Source organism: Lissotriton vulgaris, chromosome 10 (assembly GCF_964263255.1).
Source record: "Lissotriton vulgaris chromosome 10, aLisVul1.2, whole genome shotgun sequence".
NCBI lineage: Eukaryota > Metazoa > Chordata > Amphibia > Caudata > Salamandridae > Lissotriton > Lissotriton vulgaris.
The window spans coordinates 133276930-133298571 of NC_141698.1; the positions used below are offsets into that span (position 1 = coordinate 133276930).

The 21642-nt window shown below is 40.0% G+C and overlaps 2 protein-coding genes across 4 annotated transcripts in view; one reads left to right on the forward strand and one right to left on the reverse strand.

Annotated features, from left to right (window-relative positions):
• FLII (FLII actin remodeling protein) overlaps nucleotides 1–2615 on the reverse strand; it is a 241054-nt gene extending 238439 nt beyond the window's left edge. For both annotated transcript variants that reach the window (XM_086940706.1, XM_086940705.1), the window contains exon 1: nucleotides 1865–2615. In XM_086940706.1, coding sequence (XP_086796832.1) covers nucleotides 1865–1927 — 63 coding nt within the window. In that variant the 5' untranslated portion in view covers nucleotides 1928–2615. The remainder of the gene's footprint in view (nucleotides 1–1864) is intronic.
• A 73-nt stretch (nucleotides 2616–2688) lies between these two features.
• MIEF2 (mitochondrial elongation factor 2) lies at nucleotides 2689–21390 on the forward strand. Of its 2 annotated transcripts, XM_086940707.1 has the most exons (5): nucleotides 2888–3044; nucleotides 10503–10566; nucleotides 14039–14192; nucleotides 16242–16428; nucleotides 18356–21390. In XM_086940707.1, the coding sequence occupies exons 2-5, from the start codon at nucleotides 10514–10516 to the stop codon at nucleotides 19417–19419; spliced, it is 1458 nt and encodes a 485-aa protein (XP_086796833.1). In that variant the 5' UTR covers nucleotides 2888–3044; nucleotides 10503–10513; the 3' UTR covers nucleotides 19420–21390. The 2 variants fall into 2 exon arrangements, with proteins under 2 accessions (XP_086796834.1, XP_086796833.1); XM_086940708.1 differs by lacking the exon at nucleotides 10503–10566 and having other exon boundaries at nucleotides 2689–3044.
• The last annotated feature ends 252 nt before the right edge of the window (nucleotides 21391–21642 follow it).

Consider the following 21642-nt stretch of genomic DNA (forward strand, 5'->3'; position numbering starts at 1 on the left):
CTGGCCTTTGATTGGCTTGGGTCTATCAAAACTGAATCAGTCACCTAGAGCGAGGATTATGGGATTCTTGACCTTGCCATAGATTTTGAGACTCCCGCATTTACTAATATCATGGGATACCTCATGATTATAAACAAGAATCATAAGAAAAAGCACTTATATTTGGTGGGGTTTATGCAAATATGGGAGTATGGTTCGGCTACTAGGTTTGTGGTCAACTGGCATCTCCTAGATAAAAGCTGGTTTGTGAAACCACCAGCTTAATTCACCTACAGCTTTTGCGAAGACCTGAGCATCGGTACACAAAGACTGAACTACGACCAGAACCCTGTATTTTCTATCTCCGAAGAGCCAGAGATGGGTTCTACAATTATGGATAAGCCCATGGTTGTTGAGCTTAGTTAGAAGTCAACAACCAGAACCTTGAGGCACAGCTGTGTTTTCTTGTTGGGAGGACCAGCTACTTGTACAAAAAGTCCATACCAACACTGAGTGCTACTGAAACTGCCCAAACATGACAAAATGCAAAGCTGTGGAAGCAGACTTTCTCACCCATCTCGAAGTCCCTGATAGACCTTTCTAGGGTCCAAGAAAATTAATGGAAGAGCTTAAGAAGGCCTCAACCTCAAGTGAAACTCTGTGCCTAACCGTCAGAGGACATCCCGGATATCAGTGATGCAAACACAACTGGTCGCATCACTGCTGTCCACCTCAGGAGCTTCAACTCTACTTCCAGCTTTCCCAAACCACTATACCTCCTAATTCTGACTGCCATTGAAAGCAACAGTAGCATGAGATGTACTGTTGTTTGAGTGAGGTCTTCAACACCTGTACCTGCAAAGGAAGTCGCTGACGTGGACTTCATCATGGGAAAAACTGAAACAAAAAAGATACAACTCCTCCTCCTCACATCAGCGGTGGTCTAGTGCCCTAGGACCGCAAAAACATCTAACAGGTCTGAGAAACAAGTAATACCCTAACTGTACTGAAATCTAGGGGTCCCATTTTGCTTACTAGTTGACAACTTAGCTATGTTGGCTAAAAGCCTCCGACTCGAATACTGATCACTACCCCGTTTGGTTTGCATGCTGGCAAACAGTCAACTGTTTAGGAAACCCCAACTTGGGTAGGTTTAATATCACGTGTAGATAGTTACAATTGGGTGGAGTGAATCGGTTGGACAACAATCATTCCCTCGAGGTAACCTGTCGAACACCTGCTTTTGAGCAGTAAGCACGTAGACTGACGGCAAAGAAATACATATTTTAAGAAAGTGACCCTATCCATGCCCCTAATCTGCGCCAAAATGTCCAAAACATATATTGGGAAGAGGATCATTCATAGCTAAACAATGCCAACGTAAACACCCCGGAGCACGCTGACAACTCAGAATTGAACCAGATGACTCAATACGCCAAGTAAGCAAAGCCCATTTGTGTCTTAAATTTCAGAAACCATTAACACGAGTTGTTTAGCAGAATTTACTTCATCTGATAAAAATCGGGACTGCAACTAACAGAATCAATGTAATATTTAAAATAGGTTTCATGATGACCCGTGTTAAGCGTTAACAACCCAACAGTGCAGGTATTGCAAATCTACAAATACCAGTTCGTAAGAAACAATATATATATATATATATATATATATATATATATATATATATATCTCAACAACTCAGAGAGTTGCACGAGGCACATTCACATTTCTCTCTTATGGACATTACAAAAGTAGACTACGTCTTTGACAAATGTTCTACAATGCAAGGGCAGGAAATAGGTCGGGCCTCACCCTCAGTACATTTCCTGCACCCCAAACACAGCATGCCGGTAGGGCTGGCGAGGCAGGTAGTGGTCCTTCTCACCTTAAAGTCGTTACCGCTCAGATCAACGCCTCTGATGAAGGGGAGCACCCCGGTGGAAGCCATCTCTGCGTCCCGGCACCCAGCGCTGACCGCCGCTGCTCCCACCAGGGTGTGTTCGGGGATGACACAGACCTAAAGATAGCTGGGCCGCGGCCGGTGTTCCGGAACTGTGGGCAGGGAGGGACAGACTTGTACGCCGGCTGTAGCTTCGCGCTGCTTCATCAACTGCGCATGCGTTGAAGAAATAACTATATTTGGCTTCTGTATTCTTTGGATCTTCCTAGGACTTTTACCAGAGTCACCCAGCAGCTGTGACAACATTGAAGAAAGGAAAAAACATTGGAAAGCCGCGATAGAAATCCCAATGTAATCTGCGAGACAGCTAAAATGGGACAGGATACATTAAACTGTTAATGTGTCTAAAATAATATAGCACACTATGGACTGAACATCGTGCTCGAAATGTCGGTGGGGCGTTATCTAGACGTCTTTACATATATCTAGCACTCTTTTTTAATGGTAATACGGTGTACTCAATGTAGACTACAATCTACAAAGATTCCACTTATTTTCCCAAATCTACATATCATGGTAGCTCTTCTCTCGTGTCCCGTGCTTGCTTGTGAAGAGTCTCCAGCGATATTGATCCAGGGACGCTGTTCCTCTTTCTGTTAGGCTTAAATTAGGGGTTTACAAATAACCCTAACAAGGTTGATGCCTCACTCTGATACAGAGGTGCGCGGTCTAGTGTGCAGGAACCGTCAAGTTCCGGATTGAGGTGACGTCTTTGGAAACTATTTGCTAAAGTAACAACGCTGATTGGCTGGTTTGTGTTTACATGCTCCCAAGGAGGCGGGCGTCATAAATCTATCGTGTATCTCGAGCGCACTTTATGAGTTTTCAGTTCTGCTGGAGGACTTTGAAGGGTATACCTCTGTCAAATCAAGTGAACTATTCAGAGCCTCTGTGCCCCCGGGGGACTTAGGAGAACCTATTCGTGTAATCAAGTCAAGCCGGAAATGTCTGTTCAGAATAGCGGAAGAGGGTTGGTCCTTGACTAAATTGACCGTCGGTTGTTGTGTAGTAGGAGCTACGACCGGGTCGCTGATGTTTAAAGGGACCTTCGTCTGTACGTGACCGGGCACCAGTTGACGGAAGGTGATGTGCTGGTGCTGATAAAGTGAGTAGAGCTGCGCGCGCTGGCGTTGATATGGCGGGTAAGCAGAGCTGCGTAGGACTAATTATTCCCAATAGATATCCCCAAAACGATTTGCCTCTTCATTGAAAAGTACATCTTCAAGATGACTTAAGTGTATAATGAGGTGTTTCTTTCCCTAAGAAAATGTGAGAAAAAATGGTGCCTTCTAAACACTTTTTTTAATTATATATTCAATTGTATTAGATTCTAAAGCATAGTAAATGGTGATTTATTTATTTAAGGAGTTTTATATAGTGTGAACATAAACGGTCGGGGTATTAGAGCACTGTACAAATAGCAAAATAATTTAAACACCGAAATACACGCAAATTATTATTATAGGGACAGGACCAGAAAAGGAGTGTTTTATAAGCTTTCTTGTTGTTGAACTTCTGTGGTTTCAACAATAGAGAGTTAGAGCTTCTCAGGGAGTGACTCCAACCCGATAGTACAAGTTTTTTTGCCAGGTAGATGGAAGTGTTGTGATGAAGATTCTTTATGGGTCATGCAGGCTATCTGAAATTGAATTCTAGCTTTAAACGGGAGCCACTTGAAATGTTTCAGGTCAGGTGTAATGTGGTTGTGTTTACTGGATCCCATGATGAGCTTAGTAACAGAGTTTAGAGTTCCCCCTTAATGGAGCCAGCATGGCTTTGGTAATCCTGCAAGAGTGGCACTCCCATAGTCTAGGGGGAAGATGACTATGGATTGGACTGTTAGCTGAAAGTCATCTGGGGGTAAAAAGGTTTTGATTACCCTTGGAGTGTTCGAATGGTAATTGGTTCCTCTGGTAGTTGCACTAATGTGATCTTGCAAATTCAGGTATTTGTCCAACGAAATGCGTAACAATCACGTAGAATCAACAACATGTAGGGCGCAGTTGAACGGCGTAATGCTGTTTGAGCCATTCATCTATGGGAGAAGAGATTGTAGGGGATGATGAGTAGAAATTCCACCTTGGGGGTGTTGAGCAAAGAGTGATTGCAGGTTAACCATTGTTGGGTTTTACGTAAGGCGCAATTAAGAGTTTTGATATCTTCAGGTGAGGAAAATTTCAAGTGTATGTGTGTCATCCACATACATGTGTTACTGTATATTTGAGTGTGTAAGAATTTCAGTGAGCGGTTCCATGAACAAGTTGAATAGGGTGGGTGAGTGTGTGGATCCTTGAGGTACTCCAATTGAGACCGTAGTAGTGTCCAACAGGGTTTGATTGACTTTGACTCATTGAGCTCTATTATGAAGGAAAGAAGAAAACCAACTTGAGACAGGACCAGATAAAACCATCCTTTTCTCCAAAAGGTCTATCATGTTGGGCCATGTCAAACGCAGAGGATAGATCAAGGAGTATAAGCAGACAGGGTTTGTTCTGATTGAGTAGTCCCAAGACGTCATCTATAATGTACACCAGAGCTGTTTCAGTGCTATGACCTGTTCTGAAGCCAGATTGACAATGGCCAAGAAGCTGAAACTGTTCGATGTGGTTGAAGAGTTGTAAGTGTACTCATTTCTTTAGTAGTTTTGCTAGTGTTAGTAATAGGACTAAAATTGTTGAGTTAAGACAAGGCAGCTTTTGACTTTTTTGGGATTGGGGTAACCTGCCTTGTCTTTAGGCGATCCGGAAACGTGCCCTGGGAGAGAGATGCTCTGACAGATATCTTTGAAGTGGTTTGAGGATTTAATTGATATTATTGATGGCCTTGCAGAGCACCAGGATACCCAGCTACTTAAAGAATAATTTGGCTTTTTTTGTTTACTGGTGTAGGTTATAGGTCCAATTAGAAAGTCTGCATATAAAATGTTATTGTGCCGTTAAAACTCTTTTTCAGTGAGGCACACCATCATTGTACAAAATCACACCACAACTTGTATTACTGTAATTTACAACTCATATATCCCTAACTTACCGAATTGATAGGGGATTAACACTGGAAAGTCTGAAAAGGAAATTTAGACCTTCACGATGGCCATTTGTAACCACCAGAGTTTTTGAGGTCTGATCTGGAAGCCTAGGTCACCTCTCGCTAATTTGCGGGTAGGGGGTCTTCTAGCTGAGGGAGGGCCAGTGCCGGCTTCAGCTCTGATGCTGATAGTGTCACAGTCTTTGGGGCTCTTCAATGATTCCCTCACTATCACCCTCCCAACAGTGCCCCACATCTATCCCTAGCCCCTCTCTCACATATATTTCATTTGTTTCATCGCCTCTCATACCAGTGTAGGGTGTCAGAGCAGTTTAAATCACACACGCATTGAATCATAGGTGTGTAAATCGGTGTATAGAAAATATTACAAAAGACAGGGGGACTAAAAGCAGTAGGAAACGCATCTCATCCATACTAGTAGGCATTTTCTAAGAGTGTTTGGCTTAGAGAAGTACAGACTCAGGATGTAAAACACACCACAGTAATTGGGGTTGACTTTACTAATAAGAATTTATTTGTACCCAAACAAATCCCTTTTAGAAACATTAGCAACATTAGGATAATAATGAAACACTCGGAAAAACATATTTTTCTAACCTGTAAAATGAAGTTTTCATGCAGCTCTTTGATGGCAGTTCATAATTCACTGTGCTGTGTTATGATTGTAACTTTTGAACTGCAAGTAACACAATGATCTCTGTGACAAAAGCAGTAACCCACTGAATACAGTTTTATGATCTGCATGGTAGACATACTTTGCAGCAGGGATATAATACATCTGCATTGCTTTAGATGAGGCAAAACTCCCACTAGCAAAACTCAGATTTCTCTCCAGCACAGCAATATTTATCACCACAGATCTCTTGACACTTCTATTGTTGCCTGAAAACTACTGGATATACAAGGAACTCTGCAGTGGGTGCTTTTGAAACTTGTAAGAAATTTCAAAACCTAGTTACCCCAGGAGGCTGGAAGGGTGGTATTGAGGGGTTATTTTTTCAGCACTGTACACAAAACCAGATCCCATCCTTACTGTCTCCCTTGGAAATGCCCACTACATCCAGTCCAGCCTGGATGTCAGAGCTAAAGAGGACCACGTCCACGCATTGGTGATGTCTAACATACATGAACATTTTCAGTTATAGATGAGTACGCCGGGTATGGTGGCTCAATGGACCAATGCAGCCACTGCAGGGGCCTGTTGTTCGACCTCATGGTCACAGGTTGAAATCCTGGCGGGTCCACTCAGCCTCTCATCCTTTCTGAGGTCGATAAAATGAGTACCATTGAGTTGGGTAACAATAAACACCTGTTATTGAGTGCCAAGATGCCCCTCTGGGGGTGAAAGTGCGCTTTACAAATACTCATGTTATGTTAAGTGATCTTATTTGTTTTGTAGTATACACACAGTCACCAAAGCACACAATTGAATAACACAGAAGTTTCATAAAATTACTTTATCTCTTTTAGGAATTCCTAGTCACCACAACTTCGAAAAGTAAGCTTCATATCACTGAAATTACATGTTACACACACTCAGCGCCACACACTTTCTTGGCTTCCCCAGTACTTCTCTTATTTTGTGGCTACTCTTTTTTCCCCATCTAAATATCCGAACTGTCCAAGATGGGATATGCTTTTTTGATTGGGGCGAACACTTTCAGTCATTACATTTTGTTGTAGAAAGGTGTGGTGCAAAAAAAGAGAAAGTCAGGCTTGTATATATATAGCACTCTCTAAGCTCGACTGAAGTTCAAGGTAAAATACTAGAACATGGTTTAAAATAAATTTTTATGTACAGTTTATGAAACCCTAGCCTGGCACAGGGATTTTCAGAGCTCATACTTGAGATGGCCTGAAGATGTTTGCATTTTACTTGATCGTCTTCAACTGTAATAAAACATTTGATGTGGCATCACGCTACCGACCAGTAAGTAACCTGATAAACATTGCTTTTGATGTACATATAATGGTGTAGTTCGAGAATTGGCCAATTGAATGCAGTCCAAGAGAAGGAGCAGGTCGATGCTGGAATGGTAGTTAAGATCTGTGTCTGATGTAGATACAGGATTTTAAAGATGTTTCAAAATATGCTTAAAACAGAAATTTGGGAAACACAAGAATACCATATGAACCACAGGAAATCAATGTTATTGTTCAGTAGCTTCTGAGCTTATTCCTGATGTGAATAAACTACAGTTTGAGTCCCAGCAGGGTTGCTTAAGGAATTCATCCTGCTCAGGTGAATATGGTAAGATGGGCAGTAGATGACTACATAGTTCCAACACTAAGATTTGTGTTTAATAACAGACTACCAGATACAAGCAGCTATAAAATGCCATAATATAAAGTCACACATTAAAATGCGTAAATGGCGCGGCGGAACAGAAGGAATAGTTAATCCTGATGTTTCAATAAAGTTGCTTTGATTACGCTTCAGTTTTTGTCCCTTGAGACCATAACAAATCATAAAAGTCAGAGAAAAGGTGACGCATCTACATTAAATTGCTGAGTAACTTGGAGAGGATACTTGTGTATATAAAACCTAAAACCGACGCCTCGTGGCTTTGTTACTGTTGCCCAACTCGCCGCAGACTACTTTTTTCAGTATCAGAAAGATGACACGTTGAGTCACCTGTGCAGGATTTCCAGTCTATGTTGTACAGTCTGCACTCAAACATTTGCAGCAGATTCATTAAATTACATAGCTTCTTACCAGCATGTGCGTTGTTTTCAAACAAGGAGGGCAAGAAAGAGCAACATAAATATTTTAAAGATAATGATCAAGAAAAAAATTATAAGCCTAATAATAGGCTTTACATGTTATTAAAAAAAAAAAAAAAAGGTAAGATGGTAAGAATATTCCGCCCAGACCCTAAGATCTGCCCATTGCAAACTTCTACAAACACTCAAATTTAAGAAAGCTCTTTGGGGTGGAAGAAGTTTCCTGGTATGGACTGTTTAAAACCTGGAACATGCTCCCAGCCCGCATAAAGAACAACCCAACACTTCTAGCCTTTAGGAAAGCACTAAAAACTTGGCTCTTCATCAACTAACTTTTCTTACTCAGTCTCATCGGCAAACTTGCTGTACTTCCTGGTATTAGCGCCTAGACGCCCATGGGCAGGTATGTGCTTTATAAATGCTCAAATCAAATATGTCCGTTTAACAATCCTCAAAGTGAATATTGGAGTTGCCCTCTTTTAGGTTTTCCAAAACGCGTCACAGCAAGCTTCAGACAAACGTTATGAAGTAAATGTTATTTTGAGGGGTCCTGTCCCTTGGCATGGGGTGGAGTTTTGAGCAGTAGAGTTCTGTGAATATCATATGAATAAAAGGACCAAAGATAACCCTTCACTATTGTCTTCTCACAGTTAATTTCCCAACTGGAGCTAACTCTGCTACATGCAGCATAGAACTTTTGTTTGTGTTCATTTCTATCCAGCTCGCTCCTAAAAGTAGAAGTGCCTTGTAAAGGACCAGCACTTAATGTCATGATGATAATTTGTATAGCACTTTAAGTGCTGAACGTAACTGAAGAGGTGGAAGATCACTTCATTTAACCCTTAGCAATATGTGAGTGTGTCTTGCTCTTTTTTTAAGTTTGATTTTTATATACACCCATACAAAGGCACAATTTTTGGTACTACAATGAATGCACTTTTTAAGTGGTGCCGCATATTGCTTACTCACTGTGTGCCCACCCCCAAACAAACGTCTGGGCTCTCCAAAATGTGCTAGGACTATTGAAAACGATGAGGTGTATCTATATGCTTTATAGACTTTTCACACGTGACCTTGTCTGACCCCATTCTCAGCTGTGGTTGAAGGCTAGAGCATCTAGTACATTGTGGAGTGCAATGATCTGATAATCTCCTGACCAAATTCTGCTCCTTTGATATACTAGGAGGCAGTGATCATGAACACGATCACTATGGCTTGGTGCCTAAGTCCCAGCATGTGGAGTTTAGTTTTAATATCCATGCATTAATAACAGCACGCCAACGCTCACCACAGAAGTGGTGATATTGTCCTCCTAGGAGTTTCCAGCCCAGGGGCTTTGTGGAAAGGTACAGTGTCAAACATTTGTTACTTTTTTAGTAAGTAAAGATAGAAGAATTAAGATTTTTACACACACTTGTAAAGTAAATCCTAGATAATGGTGGAATGTTAAGTTTTTTTCCCGTGACTTATATCCGTAAATGAACACTCATGTAAAATATTGGTTGGTGGGCACCAGGTTGTTGGTGATAGTTTTGCATTGCAAGTGAATGCCATACTTTGCATGTGACATTCTTTCTGTGCTTTTAAAACCACTTGCGTTGGTAGCTGCGTAAACAAAAAAATTTTCGTAGTTGGCACTGCATGTCCATACTATTGGCAGATTGTGTCTTATTCCAATACGAGTAACATAGCTTTATAATACAATATTATTCTTTGTTTTCTGGTTTATAGCGAATGCAGACATCCGATCACTATTAGTGCCTGATTTTCCTAAACTACTGAAGATAAAGAGAGTCAAGATCCTAGGCCCTGCTTCTCTCAACATTTTGTACTTTATTTAAAATTGTTTGTGAGTGCAAGACAGTTTATTACTGGTACTATATCATATCCTAAGGGCCCAAGCTGGAATATTTAAGTGTATTGCCCCTTGACTGGTCTTCGTTCCGTTATCAGTTGACGAAATACCATGCTGTTTATGCAACCTGTTTTTTTCTACACTCGGACATGGTATTCAGCAGCAAGAATCTGCTTGAGGCCTGTAGCATAGTTCAAAAGTTTCATGTTGCTGGGGTGTGGTTATTTGCATACCAGATTTGTAATTATAAAATCTTGCCTAAAAATAGCTACAGCTAGTCATTCGAAAGGCTCCAGAGGCTTTATAAAAGAGACAGTATGGTACAATATTGCTTCATCATCAAGCTTTTAATGTGCCTGTGTGATTTTAAAAAAATAAATAAATAAAATAAATGAATGTATTTTGTTTACCAGGTCAGACACTAGTTTACTATGTTGACGTCTACACACCCTTAAAATAGGAAGTTGAAGAAACAATGTTGTCCCTGTCTGTGGGTGATGGTTAGGATTTTAATATAACAATAGATCACTATATGTATATTAATGAGCACACCTGTACCATTCTACGATAATTCGATATTGATATCATTCAAACATATTTTTTCAGTGAATTATTTATTGTATGCAAATCACCATTGTATCAACCTATTTTAAAATGATTCCCCCACCCCTCACTTTCCTTAACCTCTGCCTCATCTGAGATGCCGCAGCCCCCAATCTCGTTTTCATAACTTTGTTTAAATGATTATCAGAGCTGTGTTTTTTTCTTGCTGGAAACTGTTACTAACCGCCACATCAGTACTGGGAATAATCTGTAGGTACCCCAAAACACATGTAATTTCCTGGATTTCATTATCTACATAGTACACGAGGCTGTCTTGCATCATCAATGAGCTAAGCGTAACATCCTCACTGCTACATCACTTCCTGTTTTTAAAAGGAGGCGCAGAAATGAACAACTCAGTTCAAGACGACCAACATGGGCACAAAAATGCTTCAACAAGGTATAATTCAAGTATTTACTTTGAACTTTTTAACCTTTCCTTACGGGCATCACTTTTTGGGGGACCTGCATTTTGGTGCTTTTTCTCTTCCTGTCGAAATGGCTGTTTCTAAATCACGCTAATTGGTTGCTGGGAAATTTATTACACTCGTAATTGGCGCGTACCCCTCGCTGATGGGTAATAATAATTGTGTCACTTTTGCTGAGAGAGGAAATCTTTGTTTCACAATGTCCAATATGTTTAATCATCATACAGATAACTTTTGTTATTTTATATAATTCAAAACAAATTTCCCTTGTGCCTGGTTACCGATGCATCAAGCTATGTTTCGAGTAGACATCATCTCCTTTCTTATCTTTCCCTCCGTCACTAATAAGTATTGTTTCCTGGTCACATAGATTTCCCAAATCATAACAAAGCCTTGTGATAAACTATATTTCTCTTTATCACCTGGACATTTCTTTCATGCACTGGACTTCAACAGTGAATACAGTGTTTGTTTTTAAGGCTCATTTGAAAATCTTCTACACAAGATGTTTCAGCATACTAGAACTGAGTGTTTCACAGCAAAAAGATGCTTTCAACATTTTGACAGCACGCAGTAGACTGCAAGTATGTGAGTTCGAGCACAGGGCCAGTGAGGTGCTGATGAATGTGTGGTGAATTATTAAACTTTTCCTTGCCTGTTTCTTTTTTTTCTTTTTTCCCCCCATACACCCTCCGAGTTTTGTACTTAAAAATGATTACACGTGATAGATGTAACTGATGGACTGAACTTCCAAGGGTCAATTTCCACATGCTTCCATTTTTTTTTCCTGTTTCCTTGAGGTAAGTCACACTTAACCATAGCTAACCTGATCCTCGAATTCTTTACATCTTTCTTAGAGTAGAAAGTTATGTTCATGGTTGAGGGTTAGTGCATACTTCAGACAGAGCCTCTGCTGTTCTGAATTCAGTTGCACTTATTTAATAAGTAAGTGTCGGTTTAGGGCACCTCTGTCTCAATAGGTTTCACAAAATTATTTTGAAACGAGACATCTTTCCTGTTCTGTGGTGGGCACTTAAGCCACTGTGTATTCGGAACTCTTGCTGCCACTGAGTTTTGTCTTCTCCATCTACCTATACGATTTGTTTCTTGTATGTTTTCTCTAGCACTATTTCTCACAAAATCCCACTCCCGATTGGGTCAAAAAGAGCTCTTCGGTTTGCTACCTCGTTGAAGAGACAGATTGAATTGGCATACGTTTTGAACTGCCTCCTTCCTGCCAGAGTAGCTTATTGCACGTTGATAACATTAGGAATTCAAGCTCCTGTGAAGGATTGTGCTCCTCCCATTCACTTTCTCATTTGAATGTCCTTAAATGGCACGGAAACGCTGACCGTCCCCCACCTTGAATGGAGAAGACTTCAAAGTCAGAAAAACTGCTCCCTCCTGTTTATCACTTGCCCAGTCTCCAAAACTGGTGATAAAGATTTAATAAATTCTTTCATGACAAGAATGGCTCTATGCATTCTGATATCTCTTGCATGCACAGTAACTATACCCCTTTCTTTTTCCAGTCTGAAACTTTCACTTCTCTGAATCTGAAATCACTCAACGCTTCAACTTACAAAGACAAGAGAATGGCAACAAACCTACTTAAACACTTGCTTACATCTAAAGACCTTCTTATCATAGCCTAGTCAACACTTTCCTTTGGTGATATTTCACCTTTGTACTCCGTCTTTGTAATCAGAAACTCTCTAAGAAACCTAACTTAGACATTTCTGTCTTTTCCAGGATCCGGCCTGTGACCAAATAGTTGTTCATAGGAAAAACACTGAGGATACTTTCTACATAAAACTCATACATAACTCTGCAACAGACTAAATTAATGTTTTCCCATATCACTCAAGCTTCAAACAAAAGTCTGGTACTGAAAAAACAGGGAATGATGCTTTTATTGTCTGCCTTGAAGTTGACCAATGCTTAATAGTTCTTTCGGACCTCTTGATGGCTTTGGCACGATTGAACATGGGGTTATCCTGCTGGCTCCTTCAGCCAGAGTAGAGTGCACAGGAAAATTTCATGGGCAGGTGTCTTTCTTTCTATAAGGAAGATCCCAGTGATTCCAAATTGAATCCTCAACTCTTCCCCTTTGCCAATACTTCAGTTATTAGTGTTGGATCCTGGATGGCTCTCTTCAGAATGTAGACATTGTCCAAATGTGACATCTGTGCTCTAGAAGTAGTTTTGAAAAATACAAATGTCGATGACGTTAGCTTTTAAAGTCAAGGGGAAAAATGTATCTACTTTGTAAATACTGTTCTTTGTATATAATGTAAATGATTACCTTGGTGGCAGCAAACTGATCCCCGGGAAGCTGGGAAGAAACACAGCACAAACAGCGGCCACAGGTAAGGAAATTTAAGATGTCAATTTGTAGTTAAAGTGGTAGCCTGAGCCAGAGAGGTTTCAGATGATGGGTGATGTCAGTGCTAACCAGGTATGTATTGGAGTACTATTAGCAGTGGATCTGGTGCAACGTTTAGACAGTTAAAGCTTCAGTGATTTAGACAGTTAAGGAGGATCATTTGTGAGTTATAATTGAATGAAAAGGCTCTTTTTCAAAATGCTGGCTTGAGTGTCCCTTTTGCTTATGGTCTGGAAGACGCTCTCAGTAGTGAAGAAAATCCAATTGGTGACTGGATTCCTAGACGTTCATTAGCACTATCCTTTTAATTTTGTATTTCTTTTTTTTATTGTAATAAAAAAACATCTTTTTACATTTTCTCTTGGCCTGAATCAGGTCTGTTGTATACCAAGGAAATGTGGTAAACAAAGCACTTCTTAGGAAGGGTACTAAAGGACGTTGCAATAGGGGGTAGCATATAGAACATTACATTAGTGATTCATTTATTAGACTAATCTACATAGTTGTCGATACATCCAGTAGGCTCAGGCACAGTATGCTTTGATATCTCCTGTCTATTGTTGTAACTGCTCTTCCTTATGAGCCCACTACTAAGAGATGTCATTATGCATGTTTGCTTTGCATTATTGTGGGGTGTTCTTGCATACATTCCACTTTGCTGTGTTATTACATGCCTGAGTATACCAGTCATGTATCTTACCATGTCTTGAATGCTATACCAGTAATGACTTATTGTGTTATATGTATTTATTTGCCTCGATAATAAACCATAAAAAATTCGCGATAAATATGAAAAAAAGAAAACAAATAATGTTTTGGAAATGCTTTCAATATCAAAATTATAGCTGTAATGTATTTTGTCCTTGAGTCTTTTACTACGGGACTCTCTAGTTTTGCCTTTGAAATCTTGACTCTCATGTTCGATTACAAGTTACTCATTTTAACTGGAGTTTGCCTGGTGATGATTCATATGCTCTTTTCCCATGAACTTGCTAGCATACTGCCTCTCCTTCATAACTCACGTCTATAACATTTTAATATTTGTTTGTTTCATGCAGTTTTAAGATGGCTGAGCTGGTTCAGAAGAAGGGAAGAAAAAGAAACGATGATGGACTTGGCACAGTCGTAGACTTCCTTCTGGCCAATGCCAGACTTGTGCTGGGAATTGGGGGAGCTGCAATGCTTGGAATTGCCACTTTGGCAGTGAAAAGAGTGAGTGTTTTAATGCTTTACCCTTCATGCTTTTGAAATGGGCACTTCAGCCATCGAAGAGGATTGCCTACGTTTCCAGGGCAAAGTTATGATTCAGTGCACCAGAAGGACACATTCCTTGTTCTCTCTGCCTTATAAGCACATTCATATCCCTTTAAAGGTAGAGGTTTGTAGCTAGGTTATCATCTTTTTTTTCTTTCTAGGTGTTTTTGGAGGCCTCACATTGAATTGGGCTATACTGATAAGTGGAAATTTGCCCAACATTTATTGTCATCATTTTAACGTCAAATAATTACACAATGTTTTGTCTTAAAGTGATTCTTGTTACATTTTTTTTAATGGTAAAGAAAATATTACAGGATGTTTCTTGGTCTTTGTTACACTTGTTTTCTTTGTCGAGCACTGTCAATTCAATAAGTAAAAGTGTTCTCCTGCAATAGCGACGGACTCGACATCTCCAGCATTGCAACTTTGAATAACAAGTCTCGGAACAGAGTTTGATTTGTTATACAGCGTGTTAAAGGAAAGACTGATTTCTAAAGAAGAGGTCATAAATTAAAACTAATGTCCATAGTTAAGGATTCTGTGTGATCCTCTTTAGGGCAATCAGGTGTCTTGCTAGTGCAAGCGCTACCCTATCCAAGAACAGAAATGTGTAATATAAACAGAGAATATGCGCCTGACTGGTCTTCTCTGGCAGGCTGGCTGCAGTTCATGCATAAAGAAACCATCTTTCCACATGACATGAGGAGGACTTTATTTAGTCAAGGCATACTGGTTCTCTAAGTTTATTAACAAATCAGCAATTAAAATAGAACAGCACGAGTCTCATATATTTAAACATCATCTGACTGTGGGCCATTGTGAATTGTTGAAATCTGGACTAATGTTTGGTGTAACCAATTGCTGCTTAAAAACCACAACAATATCTTCTCTTTAAAGGATACCACCTGACCGATATATAGGAATTCAAGGCTAGTTATGTTAAAGTTAAACGCTTCTGTTGTTTTAGTAGCAGTTTCTGGTGGGGAAAATGTACCACCAAGGCTCAGAACCAGCAAGGTCCAGCTAACCAAAAAAGAAAGCGATTTTCAAGATTACATTGTCCAATTCGACTTTGAATTGATAACCCCCACATGTACAGACTATAAAGTCATTATAGGTTGGCAGTCACATATATTACGGCGCTTTCCGCATACTTCAACCCTCTGAAGACCGCTTAGCACCAAATACTATTTACCTCTAAATGGTGTTTATCCTTATTAATCTTCGAATCCTAAAATAAAAACAATTCTCAGCAGTTTAGTTGTAGAGACATAGCTTTGTGAAAAGCGTAATTAAATAATTTTTATTTCATCATTTTTTTTCCATGCTCATTTTGGCTAATTGTGTTCTTTGGGATATCTAGAATTCCCTTAGCAAAACTACTGTAGTTTATTTGATAAACGTTTTTTGGGCCCTGATGTTCAAATTCAGCGCTAAGAAATAACATTGGAAAATTTTAACTCTAAATTCTCAAATGTTCCTTTATGTACAGAGATTACACTAACACCTTTTTGTCATAAAAATTTCTCCTGGAAGTATTAATTTTTCTTGAGCTGCAATAACATTTGTGGTATATGACATTTAAACGGAGTATGCATCCAAGACTTTTTTTTTTATTTCATTGCTGAGCAGAGATATAAATAGGCGGCCCTGTTACTTATGCAAGTGTTGCTGGGTGATGCTCAGATGACCTGCCCTTTATCTACAGTAATTAAAAAGCGAACCATGCATGCCGTGTCGCAGCTTCCTTAGTATTCTTTCGAAGTAGTCTTGTGAAAGAGTTTGAATGAAGAGATTTTAGATTTTTTTTAACCTTTTTTCTAAGAACGAACAAAGTTATAATGGCTAACCTGGCACAGACGTTAATGAGATTATTACAGAAACTATTTTGGTTAACCATTACTTGCACTTTTAGATTGCTATGACATAGCTTATGGTTAATGCTTTTTGACTTGTAAGAGAAAAATTTTACTCTTTTAATCCACAATGTTCAATGTTTTGCAGCTAATCGACCGAGCAGCCAGTCCCCCAGATGATGAAAAGGAAACTTCTAAAGCAGAACAGACTTGCATCGAGGAAAGTTGGAAGGAGTTGAGCCTGCTCCGGGCATCGCCAAAGCTGTTTAAGAAGTCAAACCGGGAAGCCCTGAGTGCACCTGTGCCATCTCCTACTGAGAGCGAAGCTGCTCCAGGTTTGTACCTCTCCGGCACTCTTAAGTTATTCCCCGAATACCTTTACTATGTAGTTACAAGGATTAAAGTGCTTGGGGTATACTTGAAAATGCAGCGGTACAAGATTTTCCTTAAAGTTTATATTCTATTTGAAAATATATTCTTGCATTGTATGATCTTGTATTACATTAATGCGATGCGTCATACCCCTGACGAGGGTCCGACACACATTAGCGTTCAGCTAACACACCTCACTGTAGGGAGTGCTTGGTTGGAAGAGTTTCAAATCTGTGTGTGTCAAAAGTTTCACATATACGTTATGAGCCAGCGAAACAGCAATACGTTTACATTGGGGTTTTTTTGTGTGTTTTTTTTAAATTAAAACTTTGGTTTAGGAGAAATAGCACCACTACAGGTAAACTACTGCATTGTAATTTGCTATTAGGTGAGACACATTGCACATGCTAGCTGTACTTCTAGTGCTGTGCATTTCATGCCACAGTGCATACCGGAATACACTTTTATTTAGTTGTTATTTTTCTTCAGTCCTGTTGGAGCACAACAGGGCATGAAGAAATGTTCCCATTTCAGTCACTTTTGTATGTCATTAGTCTCTGAGTATCACAGCGGAAATGATTATAGGGCTAATGAGAGGGAGTTCTGTCAATGCGACACCCATGGGGCAGTTTCATGACTAGAAAGCCACATATGTCTATCAGTGCTCTAGCCAGAGGACCGAGAACAATGATGCAGAATTGTGTGCTAGCCAGACAGTAGTGACTTCAAGGTAAGAGAAGAGATTGGACTGGGTCAGCAAGCAGTCCCCTCTTTATATGGTGAGCTTCAAAGATGCTGCTTCCCCAGAGTAGAGGGCACTGGTGGAAACGACCTCTACAGCATCTCCACCATCTACAACCTGTATCTGAAGTCCAGGGAGAAGGTCCGAGCTGCAACAGTTGGTGCTAGCTGGGTAGGGGAGAAATAAGAAGGGGAAAGATACAGTATGGGACATATACCTTGCCAGTGCAGTATCTGTATTTTAAGGATGCTGCCAATGTTTCTGCTCATGATGTACCAGTTTTGTATGCGGGGAAGCTTGCATTGATCACTTCCGACTGTGAGCAGTACTTGCATCATAGCTGTTTGTGATGTGTTCATGAGTGTAGCTTGTACTGCAACTTTCTTTTGCATCTGTTCTGGAGGAGCGAACCTTGCAATGATTCTGCCTACTCTAAACATCTTCCATGTGTGCTAAAGGCTTAAACACCACTTTCCTACACAAATGCTAATCATGTTTGCTTTCTTAGTGCTTGCTTATGCAGTCTTTAAAACTGTAGGACAGCTTGATTTTGTAGATCTTACGGGTTGCCTCAATAAAGGAACTGCTGCACTAGGAGTGAAGGTAATCTGCTGTTGACCAGCCTGGCGAAGCCAGGAAGGGGGGAGGGGGGGGGGGGGGGGGGGGGGCGGGGCTTGTTTTCAAAATATCCCAAAATCCCAATAAAAGTTTGCGAAATTGTGCTTGTATAATGAAGAAATGTGGTATCTTGCGTAACTTTTTTGGACAAGCAAACAATTTGCGTAAAAAAAAAAAGTATTGTAAGATAATGGAAGTAGACTGGTTTGAGTGGAAAATGTCTTTGAGCAAGACATTTACTTAAGAACAGGCCTCCTGTGTCCCAAAAAGAGTAAAATTGCAGAATTGCGAGAAAAGTCACGGATCTTGTGAAACTTTTGAAAAATGCACGTTTCACAAGTATAGTTATCCCTTTGCACAGATCTAGTTAAGACACTTGCTTCTTGGTTCCACAACCGGTAAGCTTTATACCACACTTTGGCCTACAAAGTTTTCTGTATTTTTAATGTCACGTACAAATCATTAAATGCAATTGTGGTAAGCCAAGATCTAAATATTAAACCAAGTATCTTCATTTCTCAAAACTTTAGATCCCCAGAGTGAAGAGCTGGTGCAGGAGGAGATCCGAGTTGATCCAATGAGGATTCCGCTTAGTTTCACACTCCAAGAAAAACTGCTTGATTACTATCAGAGTCACATTACGGTTTCAGATGATGATATTTCTAACTGCCTGCAGCTCACCAAAGCAATCCTCTCAGAAATGCAGGACTTTCTATGCAACAAGTTCCCCAACTTGCCGTTTGGTGCCATGAAGGTGGTTGGGCCTGTGGTTGATGGTCTTCAGGTCCTCTCTGTAGATCATGCATGTTTTACGGTTCCTCTTGGCCTAGAGCCTGCACTTTGGAGCCTTATTCCTGGAGAGCACACAATCTTGAACATCCCTGACTTTTGGCTAGTCAAGCGCGTAGACCTGGAGTACATCACACGTGGAAGCAGCCCATGGGATAGGTTTTTAGTTGGTGGATACCTTTCCTCAAATATGATAATAGATTTTTTCCATAAAATACTGGTGGGGTCCATCAACTGGCCTAGTATTGGCAGCATGCTGGGGGGAATCATCAGACCTGTGGTGGCTCCTGGCGAACTAAGATTAGAGGTGGACCATGAATCTATCCAGTTGTGCATCGATGTCACACCTGTAATTAAAATGGGACACACTGTTCTCTTGGCTAGATCACTTGAAAACAGTCCAGTGGAAAACCTTTGGTTGCAGAGCTTTTATGTGTCCGAAATCAGCCAGCTTAGGGACTTGGATCACAAAGACGCTGGCATGCGGTGTTGTTGTCTCAAAATTCTCAAGGGCATCTGCAAGAGCCACCAGCGTTTGAATAAACTAACAGGGAGTCATCTCGCACATGTCATTCTTCACCTCAGTGAAAGAGAGTCTGATTGGAGAGAAGAGGCCTTAGCTGACAGGTTTCGGCAGGTGATCGAAGAGTTGATTGGTTACTTGGAGAATGGCTTCCTGCCGTGCTATTTCAACAACAAAATGAACATGTTTTCTGAATTGCGTGCAGAGGATATAGATGAGATGGGTTATACATTTTACAGCGCCCTGCCTGGCCTGGAGGTATTAATACAGAAGCACACCTAGTGAAAATGTTTCTGAGCGGGTGGGAAACCCTTTTCTTTGAAAGTACCTGCAAACAGGTATATACATAAACAAGCAAATTAGGAGCTATTTGCAATTGTGTATGTTATTGAACTGTTCTTCTGAATTATAAAGTGTTGAATTTGACAAATTGCAGATTTTCAAAAAAGTAATTAGCCTAAAAAAAAGGTTTGGAATGAAGGTCTTTATATGCCTAGGACCCTCAACGTAACTAGGAGACTTCTTCCAAACATTTAGGCTAAGTCTCCAACACCTGTCTGCTAAATAATGCACTTATTGCCTACATCCCACTGAGCAGCTTTTGTCTGATCCAAATTAACACTCCATGCTTAACTTTAAATGAGGACACACGTAAATGGCAAAAAAATGCAATAATTAGTTCTTTATTTCTTCAGTACATTTTTATTTGTAAATCTACTAGTTATGATCATTGTGTGACCTGAATCCAGGTGCTTCATCTGATCTTACGCGTGTGCTGCTATTTCACTACAATCGTTTATGTTGGAAACAGTGATACTTTGTAAAAAGCTCTGGTGAAGAAAATGATTAGCTCTCTAAAAAGACTAAAAGAACTTGCTTTACTGAAGAAAGACTAATTCCAGGAAGTTAGCCAGCCATACATGGATCTTGTGCATTGCTAATACTGAAATAGCAGGAGGCCCTAACTTGAGCAGTAGGGCTGCCGGGTCCTAGATTTTAGGCTACTATTATGAGAGGCTTGCAGATGAATGAATTGCGTTTTGCTGCTTACTTTCAGTTGTGATAGTTCTGCCTGCCAGGATCCCGTGCTACCGGCTCTTTGGTTACAGACAGCTTAGGGATGTTGAAGACGTGGTTTTCACTGAATTGAGTTCTAATCTCCGGTGACACTTATGATTAAACAGGTATCCCTATTGTCCGTCTTAGTTGAGTGGGGGATTACAACCTTAGAATTAATTTCGGTGGATATGCCAGTGTGACATTGCAGTTGTTATGGTCATCTTCTACCTGAAGTTATGAGATGGATTAGGATATGCTTCACCGTCTTCATAATGGTATTCCCAGTTCTAAGCTGTGGTGCGAGTCCAGTACCAGAACAGCAACAGAAATGTAATTAATGTTATGGTTAAAAGTAAAGCGGCTCGTTAGCAACCAGTCACATGGATAGGTACCATGCAAAGTAGTCGAACCAGTTAAATATTCTGCTCATTGCCTCTCTACTGAATGTAGACCAGTGCTTTAACAAACGCATTGTGAATCCGTGCTTACTATCTGATTGTTGTTCCATCAATGAAATAGCGAATGTTATAAAAATTAATTTATGGAAAGCTTAATCGATCCTTTTTCATGTGCATCCAGTTTGTTTACAAATATTCCATGTGTTGTCTGTTCTTTTAGATAGCTGATTCTGTAAAATATAAATCTCTTCTTAAAAGTATAAAACACAATAACCTACTGAATAAAAAATGGATTACATTTTTTTTATATGAAACAATGTAGATCTAACAAAAGAGTGCCATACTAATTATCTAATAATTTGCACATTCTTTACTTGCTGATGAGATTCGTTCTATAGAAACTGAATTTTAATCCCCCTAGCAGATGTGTTCACTTTCCCAGCCTATGCACACCATGTCTCTCTCACTTCTGTCTCACCCCCCACATATGAACTGAAGGTGTCTGGTTGTGGTTGTTTGTATCAGAGGTTTATTTTTTATTTCCACCTGCAGTTATAACAAATCCTGGAATCAACTTTACCCATGTGTGTTCTTTAAAGTGTTCAGTCGAAAGACGCTTGCAAGTTTTGCACAAATAGACGAGATGTTCTTTGAAAGTTGAACTATTTTTTAAATGTGTGCTCGTTGCCCTTTTGGAATGGGGTGTTTAAACATCAAATGCTATTACTTTCTCTTAAATCCTTTAATCCGCTGCTATCTTTTGTATATGTTAGTGCCAATAAAGAATTATTTTGAACCAGTGTATGTTCTTGTAACATGAAACAATGGCAATAGTGTCCTGTGGAATATCCAGCTCGGCTTTTGATGTAACATTTAATCGTGTCAATTGTTTCATTAACAGCTATTAATGTGCATATTTAGGTTTAAATCAGTTTTATTGATTTTGCAAGACTACATTACAATAACATCTCGCCTACATCCACCAATCTGTGAGGAACAATAGCAGGTGATGAGAGTTGGAATGGAAGAGTAACGGTCGATAGGATGG